The sequence below is a fragment of the Vulpes vulpes genome, chromosome 16 (assembly GCF_048418805.1).
Source record: "Vulpes vulpes isolate BD-2025 chromosome 16, VulVul3, whole genome shotgun sequence".
Taxonomy (NCBI): Eukaryota; Metazoa; Chordata; class Mammalia; order Carnivora; family Canidae; genus Vulpes; species Vulpes vulpes.
Window position 1 is genome coordinate 20,202,322 of NC_132795.1, and position 23,115 is coordinate 20,225,436.

Consider the following 23,115-nt stretch of genomic DNA (forward strand, 5'->3'; position numbering starts at 1 on the left):
GTTAATATCCAAAATATATAAAGAACTTATATGTTCAAAATTAAAAAAAAAAACACTAATAATCTGATTTAAAATGGACAGAGGACCAGAATAGACAACTACCCAAAGAAGAGATAGAGACGACTACCAGATACCTGAAAGAATGCTTAACATCATTAATCATCAGGGAACTGTGTGTATTCTCATAGGCTTTCATTCTAGTGAGGATAGACTAAATAAAATATATAGTATGTCAGCTGATGGTAAGTGTGACAAAGGATAGGGCTGGAGATAAGAAGCTGCTATTTTAAACAGAAGGTTCAGGAGGCCTGACTAATAATAATAAGGTAATATCTGAGCAGAGACTTTGAAAGAGGTGAGAAAGCAAGCAAGTAGAACTTGGAAAGAGAATTTCAGGTAGAAAATTTGGAATTTGTGAAATTCAAGATCTTTCATTGAGCTTAAGCCAAGTAAATACTTTAATGAGATCATTATACAAAAATTCATGAATTTGTCCCAGAAAATTTCCTCATATTATTAGCTTCAAAATTGATAGATGCACTCAGAAATGTCTCAGATTTTGAGAGGGCAGTGTAATCCACTAAAAAGACCACTGGGTGGGAGTGTTCCAGCTCTTGATATTCGTTAGATGAATATAATAAGTTTTCTTTCTGACCTTTCTAGTTTCCCCAACTATAACATTAGGGGCAGAGGCAGGGGCAAGGTGTCTACAAAAATTAGAGAAGATTGCAAACCCCCTTTAAAGAGTCAAGGTTTGTGTCTAAAAGTAAAGAGGACAATAAACTTGTTTGCATATAAAAAGTCAGAGATAAAATCTAGGGCAAATTCAAAACCTAGGGAAAAAATCCCTAGTAACTTAACAGCTTGATCATTTGGAAAAAATTTTTAGCAACTTGAATTTTTTAAGAAGACTTTATTTATTTATTTGAGAGAGAGAATGAGAGCAGGGGGAGGGGCAGTGAGAAAGGGAGATAGACCAGCAGACTCCTCACTCAGAGTGGAGCCCGAGGTGGGGCTCGATTTCACAACCCTGAGATCATGACTGAAGCTGAAACCAAGAGTCTGCTACTTAACCAATTGAGCCACCCAGACAGCCAGCAACTTCAATTTTTTTTTTAATTAAAATTTTACATTATTTAGATTTTCATTTTTTCTTAGTGTTGAATATTTAGTTTCCAACTGATATTTGTTTATGCTGTGAGAATAATGGTCTGTGCTTGAAAAATCAATACAAATTGACTTCAGATGAGATTTGTCCGTAAGAAAAACATATGGATCAGAATTTCTCTTTAATAACTGGACAGAAAAAAAAGCACATGAAGATTTTTAGTGGTATTGTTCATTAGCTACACTCTTAATTTTATCCTGTAAGAAGCATCACTTAAGAATCTTAGGGAACTAAAATGTTTAATTGATATAAAGTTTGATTTCATATAAATAGGTGAAATAATAGAAATACATTTTTACTCTTTTTTAGCCATTCTAGAGGTATAATTAATTGTATTTTATATTATTCCTTAGATTCTTATTTCCTGAGCTTCCTGAAGAGGGCAGCACAATTCCTCTTTCTGCTCCTCTGCCAACGGAAAGGAAATCCTTTTGCACTGGGAAGTCAGATTCCAGATCCGAATCACCAGAGCCAGGGTAAATGGAGTTGGGTAGAAATAGTGAAGAAAGAGAGTGGGTGATCCTATCCAAAGAATCCCAGGGAAAAGTTTTCTCAGTTTCCTTATTTTTAAGATAATATAATTGGACTAGGTGATCTCTGAGGTCCCTTTTAGGTTGTATTAAGTTGTATTAGCCAAACCCCATGGAAGTGCAGTCACAAATGAGTGGATGCAAAGGCTGCTGAGCAAAGTAACATCATGCTGATCTAGAATAACCACAGAGAATAATTTTCAAAATGGAAACCAACTATGTTTTCTGTTAGATTTTGAGTTAATGAAAAGTATTCACAGTTGGTCCAAGATAAAGCTCTGGGGCCATAGGTAACTTTTTCTTGTTAGCTCCAAATATAAAAGTAGAATAATGCTATAACTGCCTTTTTTAAAATTTTTTTTTAGAGAGAGAGAGAGCGCACGCAAAAGAGCATAAGGGGGGTATGAGGGGAGGAAGAGAATCTTAAGCTGACTCCCCGCTAAGTGCAGTATCTTACAACCTTGAGATCATGACCTGAGCCGAATAACTGAGCCACCCAGGCACCCCTGTTATAACATAACTGTGTTTTTACTCAAATGTCCCATCTTTACTTTCAGTTCTAGAAACTGAAGCTCTAGGATTCTGTTTCAACTTCTAGGATTCATTCAACTTGATTTTATTTTTAAAAGATTTTATCTATTTGAGAGAGTGAACGAGAGTGTGAGCAGTGGGGAAGGGGCTGAGGGAGAGGGAGAAGCGAACTCCCTGCTGAGCAGGGAGCCTGACATGAGGCTCCATCCCAGGACCCTGAGATTATGACTTGAGCCAAAGGCAGGTGCTTAACAGACTGAATCACCCAGGTGCCCTTCTGTATTCAACTTTAATATGACTGTTTTTCCTTCTCCAATATTTTGTAGTTATGTAGTAACAAGTTCTGGGTTACTGCTTCCTGTACTATTACCTCGGCTCTACCCACCACTGTTTATGCTCTATGCCCTGGATAATGATCGTGAGGAAGACATTTACTGGGAGTGTGTTCTACGACTAAATAAGCAGCCAGATATTGCTCTTCTGGGCTTCCTTGGGGTGCAGAGGTAAGTACAATAGTTACAAGTAAAATCAAATGGTTTTAATTTAAAATACAGCATTATCAAGAATTCAGTGTTTTAATATCTAATAGACTATATGATTTGCAGTTTATTCACTTATTTGTGTATCTGTTATTCAGCACAATGTTTAATCTTTGTTTTTGAGAATTTTTGGAGTAGAATGTAAAACTTGGTTATTCTTCTGAACATGTGTTTTATTTTTGAGTGTATAAAATGTGTGTTTGTATATATATATAGATTAGCTATCCTATCTGATATTTTGTAGCTCTTTAAAACAAAATACATGTGTTTACAGTTTCAAAAAATGAATTGTATTTAGTCTTCAATGTTCTTCCTTCCCTTCTCTCTCTTTCCTCCCTATCTATAATTTCTAATGTGAAAGTTGTAGATGTGCCCTTTGTTGTAGAGCCTTGTCTCCTTATTCCAAGGGAACACGTTATGCTTCCTTCCCGTGCCATGATAAAGCTGGTCACCCCAACACCCCAATAATTATATATGTGCTGTCAAAAAAAAGTGAACAAGCCTTAATCAGAAAGTAATTTTTTTCAGTGGAATAATGTAACAGTAAAAATAAGATAAAACTAAGTGAAGGAAAGACTTTGGCCAGTGTTTGTGAATCTGTAATATATAGGGGTATTGTAATATACATTGATGGACCCTTAGGAACATGATAGAAACTCTTAAATGACTTCTGGAAGATTTATTAAAACTTTATCTGTGGAACAGTTATTTTAAATGGGGACAGGGAAGGCAAGATAGCCAGCCATCAACTGTTTTTACAGGGATTAATCTATCATAAGTAACAGTTTGTATTAACAGTGTGTGGATTCCATTGTAGGAAATTTTGGCCAGTGACCTTGTCAATCCTTGGAGAGAGTAAAAAGGTATAGTAGATTTTAGTTTCCTCAGCAAATACGCTTTCTTTGATGTAGGGTATTTGGGATAGCAAAAAATTTCCATTTTACTTTGGTAGAATAGTAGCCGAGTATGAGCTACTCAGAGAACCACACCCTGCCATCAGTATTGTGTATTTTTTACTGTTACTGTAGAAGACCACTTTCTTGGTGACCTTCATAAATTCTTTTTGTAGGTTCTGCCAACCACAAAAGATGCTTGTTTTGCCTCAGCTGTAGAATGTCTACAGCAGATCAGGTAATCTCTGATTTGTTGAAAAATCACATAAATCAAAACAGTAGTTAGTCTGTTCAGATATTAATGAGATCTTCTCGTTACCTAAGCCCCCTTCACTCCTAGAAGATGTCACATTCAGCCTTTTTTGGATACACTTGGTTTACCATTTACGCTACAAGGCCATTGTATTTTCTTTTCTGTTCTTTTTTAAAAGATTTTATTTATTAGAGAGAGAGAGACAACATGAGCTGGGGCGGGGGTTGGGGGTAGGGCAGAGTGAGAGGGAGAAGCAGACTCCCTACCGAGGAGGGAGCATGATGCGGGGCTCGATCCCAGGACCCTGAGATCATGACCTGAGCCAAAGGCAGACACTTAACTGGCTGAGTCACCCAGGCGCCCCAAGGCCATTGTATTTTCAAAAGAGGTGGAGAGCTTACCCAGAAATATGTCTATATAATCACATCTTTAGCCAAATGGAAATTAACCAAACTAAATTAGTTAAGAGCATATATTAGGAGAATAAAATCCTACATGGTTAAAGGGGGATAATCTATGATTTAGTGAATTCTCCCATATGAACTATGATAGTTAGAGGCATCTTTTCTCAAAGAACCAAGGGATTACTGTGGCCATCCCTTATAGCAACTCATTATGCCTGATGTGTCTGACTTAAGACACATAAGTCCCAGGAGGGTTTATTGTCAAACAATTAATATTTAATATTTAATATTAAACAGTTCTATTAAGAAAAGTTATAGGACTTATCTTCTTTTTCTTTTTCTTTTACTTTTTCTTTTTCTTTTTCTTTTTTTTTAATAACAACAGCACAACATTTACCCCGTCAGACAAACTTAAGGTCATCCAGCAGACTTTTGAAGAGATCTCTCAGAGTGTCCTGGCATCACTTCAGGAAGACTTCCTGTGGTCCATGGATGACTTGTTTCCTGTTTTCTTATATGTGGTGCTACGGGCCAGGTGACCAAGCTTTTCAGACTTTATTAAGACTCATTATTTTAATAAATGCTTTTACTGAACTGATGACAGTAATATGCTCCCTCACTAGAAAAAGCTGTTTCTATTTACCCATTCCACTATGGTGAGCTGTTCTTTATTATCCCACACATAGATTCAGAAGGAAGATGAACATATAAACAGAAATAACTCAGTTTCTTTTTCTCATTGGGACAGGATTAGGAATTTAGGCTCTGAGGTACACCTCATTGAAGATCTAATGGATCCATATTTACAGCATGGGGAACAGGGTATAATGTTCACCACCTTAAAGGTACGTATTTAGGCTTTTTTTTTTTTAATCTTAAAATCTCTCCTTAACTTACCATATTATAAATCTATAATTAACCATTGTCTTCTTTATACAGAGGTTTAATGTAAACATTAAATGCTTTCAGAGTATGTACTGTTAATACTTTAAAATAATAAAAGTAGAATCAGTTATTCTTCAGAATACTAAAGCAAATTACTCTTCCCTATAAATTGATCATTCAAATTGTTACAAATGGTTATAAAGGTAGACCATCTATATTAATAACTCTAGAAGAGAAGCAGAAAGGATTCTTAGTGTCAAAAAAAAGTATCCAACACTAGAACTATTGAATGGAAATGAGGTAAAACACAGAAGGCAATATGTATTTAATGAATATGAACTACATCTTCTTCTTTCCCCATGTATTTACTGTATCCAGTATGTGACAAATGAGGTTCTGTAATTTGAGTACTCTCTAGGGATTATTGGAAGTAATTTTAGTTCTCCAACTTGATTTTTCTTGGAATTTTAGAATAATTCTGAAGTATATTGGAAGAACAACAAATAGAAAATGGCATAAACACTTCTGGAAAAAAGGGAGAATAGACCCATTCTTCGAGTTAGTAAAATATTACAAAATTATAATTAAGATAGTATGTAACTGTCACAAGAATGGATGTAACCCCTAACAGAAGGGATAGTCCTCATAAAGGCCGTGTTGTGTTATAATAAAAATTTCACATGTGAAAATGAAAACATCAAACACAAAAATGGAAAAGAGAGGAATTATTTAATAAATGGTTAAAGTATTGGGATAGCTTATTAGCCATTTTGAAGGAGGATGAAATCAGGGTAGAATCATTTGCATTGCAAATTACAGATGCTTTGAGGTTTTTAAGTGTAGAAGAAAGGAAGAGAGAAGGAAAGGCAAATCAAATGAGAAAAAATCTAGAGTTTAATGTCAGGTTTCGGGCTTGGATTAGTTGTTTGAACTTTTTAACTGAAATAACCATTAACATTTTATATTAAATAGATGGAAAAGGGTGGAGGTACTGGGGGAAAACTTGGCCACCAGTGACTTACATTTTTAGTATTTCTGTTATATGAAGAGTATCTCTCAACATATTACCAAGGGAGAAATAATGGATATATGTAGGAAAATGCTCAACCTCACTGAAAATTATAGTACTGCAGATTTAAGCAAGATGCCATTTTGTGCCTACTAAAATAGCGAAGAGCTTTTATCAGCACCACGCTTTAACCAACTGAGCTAACCAGCCAGTTGATAGCGAAGAGCTTTTAAAATTATACCCAGTGCCTGGTATGGTGAAATCAGGATTATTCCCATATTGCTGATAACGGATTAAATAGTAGTCACCTTTTTGGAAAACTATTGTTGTTAACATCAATAACAACATCAAAAATGTTCTTGGAGTTTGGGTAACCCTACTCCTGGAGACTTATCCTAAGGAATTAAAGAAAACATTATATATGGTTTGGCTGACTGAGGTGTTCTCTGTAGTGTAACTTCTAAACCTGGATACTTTCAGAATCATCTGGGAATGCTTCTTAAAAATTCGTTCCTGGAAATTCTGACTCACTGGGTCCAGAATGATGCTAACTCTTAATTTGTAGTTTCTTAAAACATACTAGATGATTCCGATTACAGTTCGTGTACCTTTATAATGCTCAGCATATTCTGAATGTCCACTCAGTAGTGGCTTAGCCGATTAAGGTATTTCTACTTAGTGAAGAATATTTAAAAACTTGGAAGAAGTTTGTTTATTTTAGAATTAGAAGAAAGTGTGCAAAATTTTCTGTCTACTAATTACATTGAGTAGGGGAACTGGAAGTAAACGGAAAAAATAAAGCAACTCACTGATTTTGTTAGAGCTACCAGTATTAATCAGATATTTCCTTTCTTTAATCTCCTGTGCATTGCTATGTTTATGTAATGTCTTTCCAAGTAAACTTTAAATTGTTTTGAACTTTTTTTTCAGGCATGTTACTACCAGATCCAGCGTGAGAAGCTTAACTAGGATGCATAACAGCTTGACAACTGGATTATCTGTAGGATGTTTTAGCACCATCTGGCGTCTTCCTGTAGTGGAGAAAAAGAGTGGTGTTGAAATTAGGACGTTGTGTTATCTTGGTGGTTACTTCTGAGCCTTACTAATGATGATAGCCCCGAGCCCATCATCATGGTTTAAAGGGAGGGTTGAAAAGGAGATAGAATTCAATTAAACCAGTCCCTTGCCTACGTTAAGTCCCCCAAATATCCCACATTTACAGTTTGGAAAAAGGACATCCCTTTCTACAGTAAAGAGTATGCCAGCTACATGAAGTTGTAAGGAGAGTTCTCAGTATAGCTTCTTACCTTAAAGAAGTTAATAAATTTTTTTGAGTTTTGGGTTTGCCTGCAGTTACCCCAGATCCCTTTGCAAAGAGCAGATTGTACTTGAAACTACAGTAGCCACACTCTGCCTTCCTGAATTCCTCGCAGTCATGTGTGCATCATGCTGCTTTGCTGAGGGAGGGGAAAGAGGACCTTCTAAAACTGCAGTTTTAACTTTTTCTAAGCTTTTCCACCAGAGTATTCATGATGGGAGAGGTTCTATGCGGTGACTACCATACCCTAACCCCAAACATGGAACATGTCTAAATAGGAGTCTTCAGCCTCCTGCCTAGAAAGAACATAGGAGTTTTGTTCTTGGATTCCTTTCAGTGCTACAGAGTGAATACACTGGAATTCAAACACTGACTCTGAGCTGCTCTGGAACCCTATTGGTCCGTGCGCAAACGCTGTATTCCAAGGCCTGTGAATGTGAGCCTGAAGATCTTTTGCATGTGGTCTGTATTTTGGAGCAGGACTAAATTCTGGGAACTATGGAAGCAAGGAATTGCATCCATCTTTGATCTAGTGTTCTGGTTCTTCCCTGTACCTCGCACTGAACTCATGGAAGGGAAGAGAAAGGAAATAAGCTTCGACTTTTCCCATCTCAAAAGTATTGTAACACCTCAACATTTTAGTGTTTTGCTTTTTACCTTTTTTTTTAAATGTCCTATTGTAAATGGTTGGTTTACACTGTACAAGTAACACTAGTAGCTGTTTTGAATAACATAGGTGCTCTTCCTCATCTCATCTCCTACACACCACGGTGAGCATATGGAGTGTCCTCCAGATTTTGTTGACATCAGCAGATGTTAATCAATTTTAAAAAAGGATCATGGTTTCTGCTCTACTTTATAATCAAGACGTGTTTATTAAAATACTGTTTCGGAATGTTGGCTGTAATGCAACAGCAATTTTCATAATAAAAGACATTCATCTCTATAAGGTTGTTTTATGATTGCAAAGGAAATGACTTAGGGCAACCTAGAAATTTAAAAGAAACCCAGGCTGTTTTGTTTTTTTTTTTTAATTTATTTAATTTATTTAATTTATTTATTTTTATTTTTTTGCCCAAATTGTAATCCATGCCTCTTTGTATTGGCCCCAGAGGTCCCTGTAGGGTTTTAGAGATTTCTCTCTTTAAAATAAACAAATTCTATAATTATAGCACCTTTGCTAGCAAAGAAATTGGCTTTCTGATCCTAATACCCCAAGGACAGGAATCTTAAATCTTTATTATTTATTTGAATAAAAGGCATATTTTCATAGTTACTGGTTATTTATTTATTTTTTCTCCTGAACAGATTCAGGGAAGGGAAGAGAGAATTTAAAATTCTTGTTGGAAATGCTACCCATTAGATAGCTACCTCCCAGTTATTATGTCTTCTCAAGAAGCCTTTCCATGTCACCACTGCTCTCTACCAGAAGGTGGCTGCCCATTTTTGTAAAGGAACCAACACTTGATTAATTTATGTTGAACACTTTGCATTTCCATTAGGGATTGTTTTGATTTTAGAATAAACACACAGATTACACATTGGGCTTTTAAAGGCAAATTTACTGAATGTTTTTGACCCCGTAGAGAGACCAGGATAGTTGTAGAAATGAACAAAGACTTGAGACCCATTAGGAAATTCTCAAATGATGGTAGACTCTCAGTTCTAAGAAAAACATGTTTTAACCCATCCTTGTATTGGAGTTTTGAATGGAACTTTCCAGTTACTTTAGGCTCTTGATACCATATTTATACCTTTCAGATAGCATCTTAAAACCATATATTTTCAAATTCTAAATCTCCAGGCCACTGTCTGTAAATAGAAATAGCTATCACTCATGCAACAGTTTACAGATCTTTCACGTGTGTGGTGAATGCTCATAGCAGCTCTGTGAGGAAAGTGTTAGCTCCACTGATTTTGTAGGTAAGGAGTGGCTGGGATTTGCTCACTGTTAGAGTCGGGACTCTAACCTAGAGCTTCCTTAACTCTAATTCCAGGCCTCCTTCCTACTTCTGCCAGAGATAGCACTTCATAGCTGGGTTATGCATTAAAAGATTGTAAGGTAGGGGTGCCTGGGTGGCTCAGTTGGTTCAACATAACAACTCTTGATTTCTGCTTGGGTCATGATCTCAGGGTTGTGAGATCCAGCCCTGCATCTCAGCAGGGAGTCTACTTGAGACTCTATCCCTCTCCCTCTGCTCCTCCCCTTGCTCACACACATGCTCGTGCTCGCTCTCAAATCTTTTTTCTTAAGATCATAAGATAAAGAATGAGTTGAAAATGAATTATTTTAAAGGTTTTATTTATTCGTGAGAGACACAGAGAGAGAGAGAGGCAGAGACACAGGCAGAGTTGGAGAAGCAGGCTCCATGCAGGGAGCTGACATGGGACTCGATCCTGGGTCTCCAGGATCACGTCCTGGACTGAAGGTGGCGCTAAACTGCTGAGCCACCCAGGCTGCCCGAAAACGAAAACTTTTAATAAAATTAGGTGTTTATGATAAAATATGGTGTGCTCAAAATGGTCACAGATGTACCACATTCCCAGCTTGCATCTTCATCAACAGTGGAAAGCAAAGGAAGGCCATCTGCTTAATTTTGAGTGAAGGAGCTTGATAGATCTCTAAGCATGGCCATTTGGTCTTTATTACACTCTGCCCTGCTGTGAGCAGTAAGTACCCTTTCATTTTATTCTGGGATATCTACTCCCCAGTGTGCTTCCCACCTACCCCTCGCTGCAATGTACAATTTTCAAATAAAGCAATTCCAATCTGAGGTAGAGAATGGGTAACTATTAGGTTCAAGACAGTCACTTCGTAGGGAACCTTCCAGAAGGAACTTTTTTACAGGCCTCATTATTAGCTGAAGGGTCTTCCATTCTCACCATAACATGAGACAGTAAGGTGAATTGCTTACTCTCTGGTATCTCACAATTTTTCATTTCATTAACAATGCTACTGTGGTGTAGGGTGTCATCATGGAATGGTCAACAAAAAAAATTTGGTGTTAACTATGGTGGCATGCCACGGCAAAGGTTGTCTTTAGTCAACCTTTGAAAATTAGACTTCTCAGTGTAAGGAATACTTAAGATTTGTGACAGGGGAAGCTTACAAGTAACTTAGTGGTTAGGCTGGGTTAGGCTTCTGTGGATTAAATCAAAGAGGATGTGCAGAGATTTTAGAACAGTGAGGTGACTTTGGCAGCTAATAGCTCACTAGTATTTTCTACCAAACCTTTTCTCTGGATAGGAGCAGCATTGCATGTACGCAGTCTTGCAGGTAAGAGACTCTGCCAAATGATCCTCATTTACCAGAAGAGATCTATAAATGTCTGTGCTTCTGTTGGTTCTTAATAGCTACAAACAAAATTCTGGGTAATTTAATTCGGATCATTTAGTTTCATTGTAACCCAAGATATACAGAGAATTCTGTGATTTTGAAAGAACAGATTTTGCTTTGGAAAACCATTTCTTAAGTATGGAATAAATTTCTTAAGTTGTCACACAGACTGAGTAAAACTGAACATTTGTCCTAGTCCTGATCAACAGCATTTTGACCCAGAGGAAGCTGGGCCATTACTTACTAAGTTTTCAAGTGCTTTCTCAGGCTTTGTCTAATAGCATTGTTTTGAAAAATGAGCTTAATAGGGGTAGGGGGTATGGGATTTAATAGTAATCACTACATTTTTTAAAATTCGTGGAAGTACTGATTTTTAAAGTAATATTTAGGACAAATTCTTTAGGAGTCCATTAACACTAGTGCAGCTTCTCAGTTAATAAGAACTGGTGATCCTCTGTTACTTAATTAGTCCAGAACTGCATATGGTATTTATTTGCAGCCTCAATCATGAATTCTCATTCTCATGACAGCAGAAATAGGTAAATTCTAACTGACAAAGTTTGTCCAGAAGTCACGAAAAGTCAGGAAGGAGGCGTTATAGTCATTTGCCAGGCACAAGCATTTTTCAGGGCTAGTTCTGGAAACAAGAGGAAAACTTTTGATTAACTTGTTAACTCTACCAAATACCCCCTTTGAATGTCCGATTCCTCATCTGAAAAAAGTTATTTTTGATATCTCCAAGATCTCAGCCCTTGATTTCAAAGTTTGGTAGAGAAGCAGGTTGAAGTCAATATAACCAGACTAAGGAAGAAAGGAAGGGCACAGGCCTCCGGAGTCCAGCTGCTCCCAGCTCAAGATTGAAGTCCCAGCAGCTCTTGAACTCCTTGGGGGAAGTTTCAGCCTTTTACTTCCATTTTTTGGGCTCCCATTTTTCTGCGCCTTCTCAACAACTAGGAGACAGCCCAGCCCCACTGCAGGTTCTGAGGCTTCCTGAGTGAACCAGAAAGCACAAGATGCACTCTCCAGACCCTCTGCAGACGTGACCCACACAGAAGCCGGACACTGAACAGATTAATGTGGAAGAGACTTGTGAAGCAGATTATGAACTGAAGCATTGCAATACTTTTCAAAGCCAACTGGAGAGAGGGAAAACCATTTTCTGAGGTTTCCTTCTTTCACTTTTTGGCTTACCTTGGGCTAATACCAGGGACTCAGTGGCTTAAACAACAGATCTTCTTCCTCACGGTTCTGGTGGCTGGAAGCCCAATAGAGTGTGAGCATGCGGGTTCAGGTGCGGTCCTGCTTTCTAGCTTGAAGAGAGCTTTCTGCTCACCGTACCCTCACCTGGCAGAGAGATTGATGGAGAACAAGCTCTCTGATGTCTCTTCCTACAAGGGCATTAATGCCATCATGGAGGTCCCACCCTCAGGGCCTCATCTCACCCTAATATCTCTCAAAAGTCCCATTTCCAAATGCCGGCAGCACAGTGGGGTTGGGACTTCAACTTTCTGAGTTTGCAGGAACACAGTTCAGTCCACAGCAGATTTGTCCCAGGAACCTGACAACAACCATCGTTTTTAGAACTCACCTAAGTTGTGGAAATCATCTATCTGTAAATCTCCCTCACAAATAAGTTCATCTCAGGAATGCGCAGTCTGGTGCCCCCAGCAGCTGCTGCATAGATGGGCTTAGTTGCACACCCTGGCACCTGGGCATTAAGTGTGCAAGAATGGCGGCCCACCCTACTTACAATGCACAAGTGGCAGTTGGCTTGTTTAATCTGTACTTCCTCTCTAAGGATGTAATCTGGGAACCACCCTTGGGGCAGCTTGTCCAGCAGCTGCCTGAATATGATGACGTGGTGTCAGACCCATCTGTTTGCTCTGACTTCTGTGGTGGCAGACGCTCCACCTCCCTTTTCAATTCCTTACCCTACACGTGCTCCTCTCTTGGGAGGAAGGTGAGTCATACATGCAAATGTTGTGCTAAATGATTCCACAGAGGCTCAAAAACTAGAACATGGGAAAAAGGCAGGGTTTAACCTAACTCTGTTGGGGCTGGGCAGGGTGGGTGGGTGGTGATGGGCATGGCAAAAGCATGTGATACCAGGTTTCGGTAGGATCTAGCAAACCAGAATACTTCAGTGTGACTGAATGTGTATGGGAAAGTTGTCTAAAATTCTGTAACAGCTTTCCGTGTTGCCCTTCTCACTGGGAATTTAGAGACAACATAATACGGATCTGTCTTTTTCTAGATAGCCTCCCTGGTTCAACTCCACAATCTGTCTAAATTCTAAACAGCAGTCCTCAACCATATCAGACACAATATCCCAGTCTCCAACAACTAATTTGCAATACTCCTTTAAAAAAAAAAATCCCGATTTACCCTTTATTATCCTACTTTAACAAATGCTGTTGGTGCCCTGTGCCCTTGGTTCTTACAATTTTGGTGCGTTCCAGGCCAACTTCGAACTACCAGTACGTGCACTCACTAGCTGGAAGTATGCATGTAGCAGGCTAGAAAGACTAGAAGTAATGTTCTCTTGCAAAAGCCCTCAACCTATGACCGGCAGCATTGGTGTATAAATACCCCCACTTTCTTGTCCCTTATTCCCCCAAGGGATTAAGCTCCATAGTGCCCACTGTGGTTATTTGCTTGACACATTTTCACTGGCTTTCCCTCCTAGCCTTGTTCTAATATTCCACTCTGCTATTGGTGTTTCTTGGGATCACTTTCCAAACAAATCATCCCACTAGAATCTTGGTCCTGTGTCTGATTCTGGGGAAACCCCAAATAACTACACTTACTTACAACTTCAAAAAAATCCATCTGTATCATGCCCTAGTAATAATAAAAAGATGCTAAATAAATGTCATCAATCAGACACTGTATATTTCAACACGTAAATATGAAATATCACTGCACCAAAAGATACAATGAAACAACATGTTTGCACCTATGAGAAAAATCCACCAGGGGTGCAGCAGCCTTGAACGCAAACACAGATACAGCCTGATAGTAGTGAGTTATAGTGATGCCTTAAATGATTTGTTTGGAAAGTGATCCCAGGAAACACCAGTAGCAGGGTAGGATATTAAAACAAGGCAAGGGAACAAGCCAGTGGAAGGTGTATCAAGCAAAACTGCCCCACCATTACTGACATGATTTTCTGAAATAGTGAACAACTTGATAAAATCCAAGCAAAACAAAGCAAATTCAATTCTTAATTACTTTAGTAGCATTTCAGAAAATTCAATATATATTAAAACTATGCAAAAATACTTCATGTTTATAAATAAAGAAACGTTGGGTTCTAGGCTCTAATAATTATAAGTTTGTTTGTTTTTTTTTTTTAAGCAACATGAAAGTCCAGTGAGGTATTTTGAAGTATGCCAGGGCAAAAGGTGATTTTTCATTGCATAGGCAACTTCTGTGAAACTTCCACAAAGAGCAGTGAGCATGTTCCTTTTGCACTTGCTTTCTTAACCCCCATTTTGCTGATGGAAAAGTAGAAGTGATGGCTGGAGCTCCAGCCACCATTTTGGAGCAAGAAGATGAGAACCACACCACACCCCAGGGCGGCAGAGCAGCGAGCTGGAAGGAGCCCATTCTCTCAGCATTTCATGGAGCAAGGCTGCCCTACCCACCCTGAACTGTCTCTGCCTGCACACTTTTACAGAAGCAAGATCTAAACTGCTACCCTGTTCAGCCTCTATAATTTGGGGTTTCTGTTTCTTGAAACTAATCCTTCCTAAAGCTTCATGTAGAAAATAACCTCCACGAGTGTGCCTCAAACATAACCATGACTCTTGCCAGTGTGATCAGTGCCACGAAGGACTGTGGGTGCGGTGAGAGGGAACAGAGCACGTAAGTGGAGTCAGGCCAGGGAAGAGGCTCTTCTGAGCTCTGAAGGATGGTAAAATTACCTAGATGAGAAATAAATGTCACTTGTTAAAAAAAGGAGAGTGGGTGAAGTGTTTCATGAAATAGCAACGATCTCTCGTAGGGGTGGTTAATTTAGAGAGTGGGCTCTACAGGGCAAATGTTTGGTTTGGTTTGGGTTCCTGGGTGTAGCACAGTGCTTGATTTGTTCAATAAATGCTGTTGAAAACATATTCCAGTGTGTGAGAGTGGCAGGGCCGGCGTGACTGAGAGAGCTGTGTGCTGTTTACTGGTCTGCTCCCAGGGCTGAATTCCACTGAAAGCTTGGGCAAGAAGGATACAGTCAGACAAAGAGCAGATCCACTGGACCAGGACATGAAGCCCTCTACAGCCACCAATCCGGAGAATGGTATGTGGTGCCAGGACTCCTCTCTAGACCAGAGAGGCCTTGTGTCATCACTCTAGATATGAGATCAAACTTTGGGACAGGGATTCTGATAGATTTGTTATTTTTTTTTAATATTGTGATTCTTTTAAGGAAGTTTTGTACACTTCAGAGTGTCCTACTACCTCTATTAGTGAGGAGTATAAGCAATTTTCAAGTCAGGAAGGAAAGAAATTGGCACAGTGGATTCAGAACCACTTTTTTTTCCCTTATCCCACAATGTTTTATTCAAACTTGGAACTTCACAACTTCTTCACGTTCAAAATATCACTGTAAGAAAGAGAATGCCTATGAAATCACACAAAATATCCAACATTCACTAAAATCTGTTCAGTTTCTTTTATCACTGGGATCCTGAGATCTGCATTAAAAACCTATTGGCAGTTAGAGTTTGGGCTGGTTTTTTAAAATTAATTTATTATTTATTTGAGAAAGAGAGAGCATGAGGAAGGGGAGGGGCAGAGGTAGAGGGAGAATCTCAAGCAGACTTCCTGTGAGGATAGAGCCCAACTTGGGACTCAATGCCATGACCCTGAAATCATGACTGAGCTGAAACCAAGAGTCAGGGGATCCCTGGGTGGCTCAGTGGTTTGGCGCCTGCCTTTGATCCAGGGCGCGATCCTGGAGTCCTGGGATCGAGTCCCATGTCAGGCTCCCGGCTTGGAGCCTGCTTCTCCCTCTGCCTGTGTCTCTGCCTCTCTCTCTCTCTCTCTCTCTCTCTCTCTCTCTCTCTCTATGTCTATGTCTATCATGAATAAATAAATAAAAATCTTTAAAAAAATTTTTTTTAAATGAAACCAAGAGTCCAGTGCTTGATCACCAAGCCACCCAAGCACCCTGGCAGTTAGAGTTTTTCAACAACACTTTCAATAAGAACTTTCAGAAAGGATGAAGACAAATGACTATGTTTGAATTAGAGAAGGAGAATCCAGAAAAGAACTGGAGGATAGTTTTGGGATAAACCAAAGGCTGATAATATTGGGGAAGGGAAAGCAATATTGCTGTATATACTATGATCTATTATTTCATCTAATATTAGCAGCAGCCCTGCATATTCTCATTTTGCCACAAGGAAACTGGGTTTCAGAAAGTTGGAGGACTCTCTGAAGTTCACACATTGATAGAACCAGAGCTTTGGGCCTGAAACCCATCCTCATTCCTCAGGAGCCCCCCTGGCACGTCCCAGCTGTCTGCGTTGCCTTTCACACTTACACCTGCCTTTCTTCACCTCCACCTGCCACCCCATGTCTGTCCTCTCCCTTTTCCAGGTCTCTCCCAGATCTTGAGGCTTGTGCTGCAAGAGCTAAATCTGTTCTACAGCCGAGATGTGAATGGAGTGTGTCTCCTATACGATCTTCTCCACTCCCCGTGGCTGCAGGCTCTGCTAAAGGTGAGCATCCGATGACCTGGAGGCCTTTGCCTTACTGTGGGAGCTGAAAACTGCTCACCCAACTCTACCACCAGTCAGTTGACAGGAAATTTCAACTTGATAAAAGTTCTTAGAAGGCAATTCTTTTCTGTGTTCTGAGAATTTCCCACATGGGTGTGGGTGTCCCCACACCAACAATAATTGTCGGGATACTAGTAGGTGTCTGCAATTCATCTCATTTCTGACACTATCTGGAGATGACATCAGATCCTGTAGGTTAAGGGTTCAGTCTCAGGGGACTGCTGCCCCTTCCCCCCCATGTCAGATTCCAGTCACAAGCCCAGGCAGCTATCTGTACATCTGACCAACTATATCATCTATGAACCTGACCAACTATACATCAGAGGTCCCCATGACCTCCTCCTTGGGTTTGATTAATTTGCCACAGCCCACAGAACTCAGAGAAACATTTTACTTGCTAGATTACCAGTTTATTATAAAAGGATGTAAGTCAGGGACAGCCAGATGGAAGAAATAAATAGGGCAAGGCATGTGGGTAGGTTGCGTGGAGCTTCCATGCCCCCTCCACCATCCCCTAGATTTCCACAAGTCCACAAACCAAAAGTTCTAACAAATCCAGTCCTTTGGGGATTTTCTGGAGGCTTCATTACATAGGCGTGGCTGATTAAATCATTAGTTATTAGAGATTGATTCAACCTTCAGCCCCTCTCCCTCCCCGGAGGTGGAGGTGGGTATAGAACTGAAAATTCCAACAGTCTAATTACATGGTTGGTTCTCCTGGCAGCCTGCCCTCAACTTTAGTTACATTCACCTCATTAACATAAAAAAGGGCATCTTTGTCACTTTCCTCACCTAGGAAATTCCAAGGATTTTAAGAACTCTGAGCCAGAATCAGGGCCAAATACATAATTCTTATAAACCACAGTATCATAGTGGTCCTCAGAGAAGAGCTACACAAACCTCTCAGCTTACGAAGGCTGAATTCAGGTGGGAAAGAATATGGCAGTTCTTCTTTCCTCCCCCAGTCCAGTTTCTTTTATTCAAAGGACCCTGGGATCACAAAGAGGCCACCACACATGGCCATTGGCAGCACCCTGAGCATCGGTCTATAAACATTTGTCCCTGAAGTGAAAACTCAGGACAAAAAAAAATGGTTTTAAAAAATTATTCCTGGGCTCCTGGGTGGCTCAGTTGAGCATCTCCCTTCTCTGCCTGCTTCTCCCCCTGTTCATGTTCTCTCTCTGTCTCTCTGTCAAATAAATAAATAAAATCTTTTAAAAAATTATTCCTCTTTGGTGTGCCTGGGTGGCTCAGTAGGTTGAGCGTCCAACTCTTGGTTTTGGCTCAGGTTGTGATCTCATGGGTCATGGGATCGAGCCATGCATTGGGCTCCCAACTCAGCAGGGAGTTTGCTTGGAGATTCTTTAGCCCTTGCCCTTCTCCCCACTCCATCTCTCTCTCTCTCTCTCTCTAATAAATAAATAAATCTTTTAAAAAATTATTCCTCTTTGTTTCTTAAAGTCAGGAAGTGAGATATCTACAGTTCTGTTTAGGTATCTTAAATTTTTCTTATCTTGAAGATTTCTTCTTTTTTTAAAATTTGGCTAAAATTTCATGTGCTGTACAGTAACATCTATCTGATTATAATTTTCTTAATGCTATTTTTTTTCATTTTTATTTATTTATGATAGTCAGAGAAAGAGAGAGAGGCAGAGACCTAGGCAGAGGGAGAAGCAGGCTCCATGCACCGAGAGCCCGATGTGGGATTCGATACCAGGTCTCGAGGATCGCACCCTGGGCCAAAGGCAGGCGCTAAACCACTGCGCCACCCAGGGATCCCTCTTAATGCTATTTTTAAGAAAGATTCTTTCAAAGTTATTTTTTGGGATGTGGGTGTTTCCTTCAGCTAAGTATGAAATGTGGCCAGTCTTTTGATGCATGTTAATACAATTCTTTAAAATAAGAGAAAGTGGCAACATCTAGCATGAACAGAGAGGTGCTCCTCACAGCACTTGTTTTGAAACTCTTGATTTCTTCATCTAGTCACCTACTTAGGTGACACTTAGGTTGTTTCCGTGTCACGACTCCTGGGAATAGTGCCACAGTGAACATGGGGGTGCAGATACCTCTTTGAGATTGTGATTTCTTTTCCTTTGAATACATACCTAGATGTGAAATATACAATGGGATAGTATTTACTCATAAAAAAGAAAGAAATCCTACCTTTTGTGACAACATGGATGGACGTGAAGGGCATCATGCTACGTGAAATAAGTCAGACACAGAAAGACAAATATCATATGTTTTCACTTGTAGGTGGAATCTAAAAAAGCAGAGCTCATAGAAACCGAGACTAGAAAGCGGCTGCCAGGGGCTGGGGCTGGGGTAAATGGGGAGATGTTGGTCAAAAGGTACAAACATTGCTTGTGAAATGAATAACTTCTAGGGATATAATGTACAGCATGATGACTCTAGTTAATAACAATACTGCATTATAGACTAGAGAGTTGCTAAGAGAGTAGATCTTAAGTGTTCTTACACACACACATACAATCGTAATTATGTGAGGTGATGGGGGTGTTAAGTAAGCTTATTGTAGTACTCATTTTGCAGTACATACATATATCAAATCAACATCCTGTGCATCTTAAACTCACACAGTGTGATCTGTCAATTAAAGCTCAAGAAAGCTGGGAAGAAAATGCCCCACCTGCTTCCTATCAGGCATGTTTTCCTCCTGGGATTAGCCAAAATGGGAGTTTTCTTGTCACTGAAAGGGATTCTTTTGCTTACCTGTGCAGGCTGTGTGTCCCCTGCAAGCCCTGCCTCAGTTCCTCAGCCTTCTCACTCCCAGGTCAACCTGGGCACTGGCACGGGTGGCACGAGGATGCACTGTCATCCTGGATCAGATGGAGGAAGGAGGGGACCCTGCTGGCCTCTTGGGCCTCCTTCCATCTGTGAGAGAAAGCAGGTTCCTAAAATAAGAAGGGGGCTGCTGCAGAACTAGGCATGCCTTGCTGTCCTCCGCCGATTCTAGATCCCAGTATGGAAAAATTCCTCAGGTCAGTAAATGCGAAGTTGAAATGTTTGTAAATGAACCTTTCCCAGAGGATTAAGGGAGGAAAAGGAAACAAAGAGAAGCTGGTATCATGCACCTGGGCTCTTGTTCAGACCCTCTGCTGAACCGTGAGCCACACAGCACATGCCCTGGCAGTTGCCCAGCACCAAGGTTCTTTCAGGTTCTTACGCATCTCTGGCCCCAAATCCCTATTGATTGTGACCCTAGAAAAGCCATTTGTTAATTTAACAAGAGTAAACACTTGAATTTCTTTTTATCAGTGATGTTGGCCGGGGAGGATCAATTTCCAGTGGCAGCCAATACTCAAGCCCTTGAAGGATGGGAGCCACCAAACTTGAGTCCATCTCTTTTTTTTTTTTTAATTTAAATTCAATTTGCCAACATATAATAAATACATCATTAGTTTCAGATGTAGTTTTCAATAATTCATCGGTTGCGTGCAACACCCAGTGCTCATCACATCACGGGGCCATTCCTGTTGGACAGCGACAGACACCTTAGGAAAAGCCAGCACACAGCCACTCACCCACCCACGCCATGGCCCAGGCTGCCTCTCCCCTTGCAGAGCGTTCGCCCGAGACCTGAAGAGTCAGGTTATCAGGATGACACTCTCCCCCCATCACTCTCTGCAGGTTTATGACTGTCTCCAGGAATTTAAAGAAAAGAAGCTCGTCCCTGCCACAACTCATGCACAGACGTTATCCTGTGAGGTAAGGTGGCTTTTAATCCATAGAATAGTGGGGTTTTAACGTGATGCCATTTCACTTGTGGTGTGAGTTTAAATGAATTAAAGGATCTAATGGCAAAGTTTGATGATGATTACACATCTCATAAGTGTTTCTAATTGAGCTTTAATAGAAGAAAGAAAAGTGGTCAGTACTTCAAATTTAAACAAAAAAAATAACATTTTTTAGCATGTCTCCATTTCTCTATTTTTTTTTCTTTAAACCTTAGACTCAGTTAATCCTCTGTAATCCAAGAGTAAATGTTGTTCTAGTAATGTTTCCCAAATTTATGTCTCTAGCTGGGCTCTTTGCCTCAACTCCAGACTCTCATATCCAACTGCCTCCTCTCCATCGTACTTAGATGCTTGCTTCAGGGACCCTCAAACTTAACATGGCCCTTGAGCTCCTGATCTTCCCCAAAACCAAGGCCACTCCCCTCCCAGCCTTTTTCATCTCAGTAATGACTTCTTTGTTCTTGCACTACTCAGACCAGACTCTTTGGGGCTATCTGTGACTTCCTCTTTCTCTCATACTTGACACCCAATCTGACAATGGATCCTGTCGGCTCCAGTTTCAAAATATATGCAGAATCTTATGAGCTCCACTCTGCCACCTAATAGAAACCATCATCATCTTATATACAGATAATTGCAATATAGCCTCCCACTGATCTCCTGCTTCTACCCTTGCCCCCCTATAAACTATTTCAGTATAGCAACTGAAGACATCCTCTTGAAGAGTGTGTCAAATCATGTCACTTTTCTGCTCAAACCCTTCCAATGACTTCCCATTTCAGAGTATACATCATAGTTCTTAAATAGCCAAACATAATGTAGTTCCCATTCCCTGTTTGACTTAATACTCACCGCCCTCCCCCTTATTCATTCTGTTCCAGTCAGATTAACCTCTTGTGGTTGCTTGAATCAGATATGCTCCTGCCACAGGCCCTTTGCGCTTGCTATGCCGTATGTCAGTAATGCCCTTGACCATATATCCACATGATTTGCTTCCTCATCTTCTGGTCTCCACTCAAATGTCACCTTCTCACGAAGGCTTTCTCTGGTCACCCTATCTAAAATTGCAACCCCTCAGAGCACTCCCTGTCCACCTTCCTGTTTTATTTATATTCTTAATTTTCCTTATCATCAAGTAAAAATGGGGATTTTTTTTTAAGAATGGGGATTTTTGTCTGCCACTGTATCTGTATCATTGAAAACAGTGTCTAGCACATAGTAGATATTCAATAGGTATTTGTTGAATGCATGAATAGTATAATCCATTTTATTACCATATTAGAAGAAATAGAAAAGAGAAAAAACTGTGCCCTCCATTCCAATAATCAATGATTCAGACTGTTCTCAGTTGTCCACAGAAAAATACATACATAATATTTTATTCAGTTGTCATTTCTAGGTAATGGAGGTAAAACTTAGTTAACTGCTTGTTTTCATTTGACTGTATATAGTGGGGTTTGCCTGTTGGGGTTTCATGGGGCTCAGTAAAGTCTTGAAAGGTTTTATGTCCTCTTAGAAAGCAAGTCTACACCCAAACAGAAGAGATCAGAATTAGAATGTTTAACACTTTTTTATAGCAACAAATATTAAAATTGGTAATCAAATAATAAGTCCTAAAATATAAATTACTATTCTCATTTTCCACATGATGAATGGAGCATCCCATGGGATGCACTTGAGCCTGAACTCAAACACCTTAACCTGCCCATAAAGATCCACTTGTTTTAGTGCCTCTAGGGGGAGTTTACCTTAGTACATATGTTACAAAATTATGTCAGTTCTTCCTCCAAGACTGTGGTATGTCAGCACTGAGGCACTGAGGTGTAGACCTACCCCAAATCTCCGATTCTACCTGCTGTAGTAAAGTTGAATGAATAAGGAAAGATCCTTGGCCCTGATCAACTTTAAAAATTAAAAAAGAGGGTTTCAATAACAGCTTTTCTTAGGTCAATTTCATGTTAGTCAGTGTATCTGTTATTCAGCCTGGATGACGTTAATTAGGTGATGAAGATTTTTAAAAAATTTACCATATATGCTTTTTCACCAACCAGGTGGTGGGGATATTACGTGAAACTCCTAAATCCCCTGAGATCCAAGAGCTTAGACAAATCCTCCAGGATCCGCACTTTAAGGCAAGTGCTTGCTAAAATAGACAAGGTATGCCCATCTGGCATGTGGGCAATGTTGGAAAGAAGAAATGTGACAGGAAATGTACTTTCTGAATAGATATTCTATTACTGTCCATGGGTGACCAACAGATTGTTTTGAAAGATGTGGGATTCAGATGTGACTGGCTCTGTGGTGTTAGCCATGGAGCCAAGCCTGCCTTATTTATGAGGAGACATCCAGAACTTTCCATAATGTCTTGTTTCCACCCTGCAAAGCCATAGTCCCTCTAAAATTCTGGGAGACAATCAGGGTGGTACACTTCCTTTCCAACTTGGAAATATTTTAAGTTTTGGATGAAGTGTGTGAAGATGTTCTGAAAATATAGTCTAAAGATGATTAACTCAATGAGGGAGTATGTGAAGAACACTTGCTTGAAGAACATATGATTGGAGAACAGAAGCCTATCTCATAGTACTTTACAGAGTTTGAGTTCAGTTTATCAATAAGTGAGAATATCTGCATTAGGAGCAATGGGATTTACGAGTCAAATTTTCAGTTCACAAGATAACCTGAGAGAATTTCTCAGAGTTCCAGCGAAGTTCTG

At 39.8% G+C, this 23,115-nt stretch overlaps 2 protein-coding genes across 5 annotated transcripts in view; both read left to right on the forward strand.

Annotated features, from left to right (window-relative positions):
- ALS2 (alsin Rho guanine nucleotide exchange factor ALS2) overlaps positions 1 to 8,476 on the forward strand; it is a 70,618-nt gene extending 62,142 nt beyond the window's left edge. For all 4 annotated transcript variants that reach the window (XM_026002530.2, XM_026002532.2, XM_026002531.2 and 1 more), the window contains exons 28-34: positions 1,522 to 1,644; positions 2,556 to 2,732; positions 3,586 to 3,631; positions 3,838 to 3,899; positions 4,704 to 4,853; positions 5,067 to 5,163; positions 7,143 to 8,476. In XM_026002530.2, the coding sequence (XP_025858315.2) occupies positions 1,522 to 1,644; positions 2,556 to 2,732; positions 3,586 to 3,631; positions 3,838 to 3,899; positions 4,704 to 4,853; positions 5,067 to 5,163; positions 7,143 to 7,181 (694 nt within the window). In that variant the 3' untranslated portion in view covers positions 7,182 to 8,476. The remainder of the gene's footprint in view (positions 1 to 1,521; positions 1,645 to 2,555; positions 2,733 to 3,585; positions 3,632 to 3,837; positions 3,900 to 4,703; positions 4,854 to 5,066; positions 5,164 to 7,142) is intronic.
- Positions 8,477 to 12,596: 4,120 nt separating this feature from the next.
- The window catches only part of MPP4 (MAGUK p55 scaffold protein 4), a 40,201-nt gene continuing 29,682 nt past the window's right edge, over positions 12,597 to 23,115 (forward strand). Inside the window, exons 1-6 of the mRNA XM_026002453.2 lie at positions 12,597 to 12,827; positions 14,625 to 14,715; positions 15,054 to 15,158; positions 16,463 to 16,584; positions 20,296 to 20,373; positions 22,454 to 22,534. Of these exons, the coding sequence (XP_025858238.2) occupies positions 12,597 to 12,827; positions 14,625 to 14,715; positions 15,054 to 15,158; positions 16,463 to 16,584; positions 20,296 to 20,373; positions 22,454 to 22,534 (708 nt within the window). The remainder of the gene's footprint in view (positions 12,828 to 14,624; positions 14,716 to 15,053; positions 15,159 to 16,462; positions 16,585 to 20,295; positions 20,374 to 22,453; positions 22,535 to 23,115) is intronic.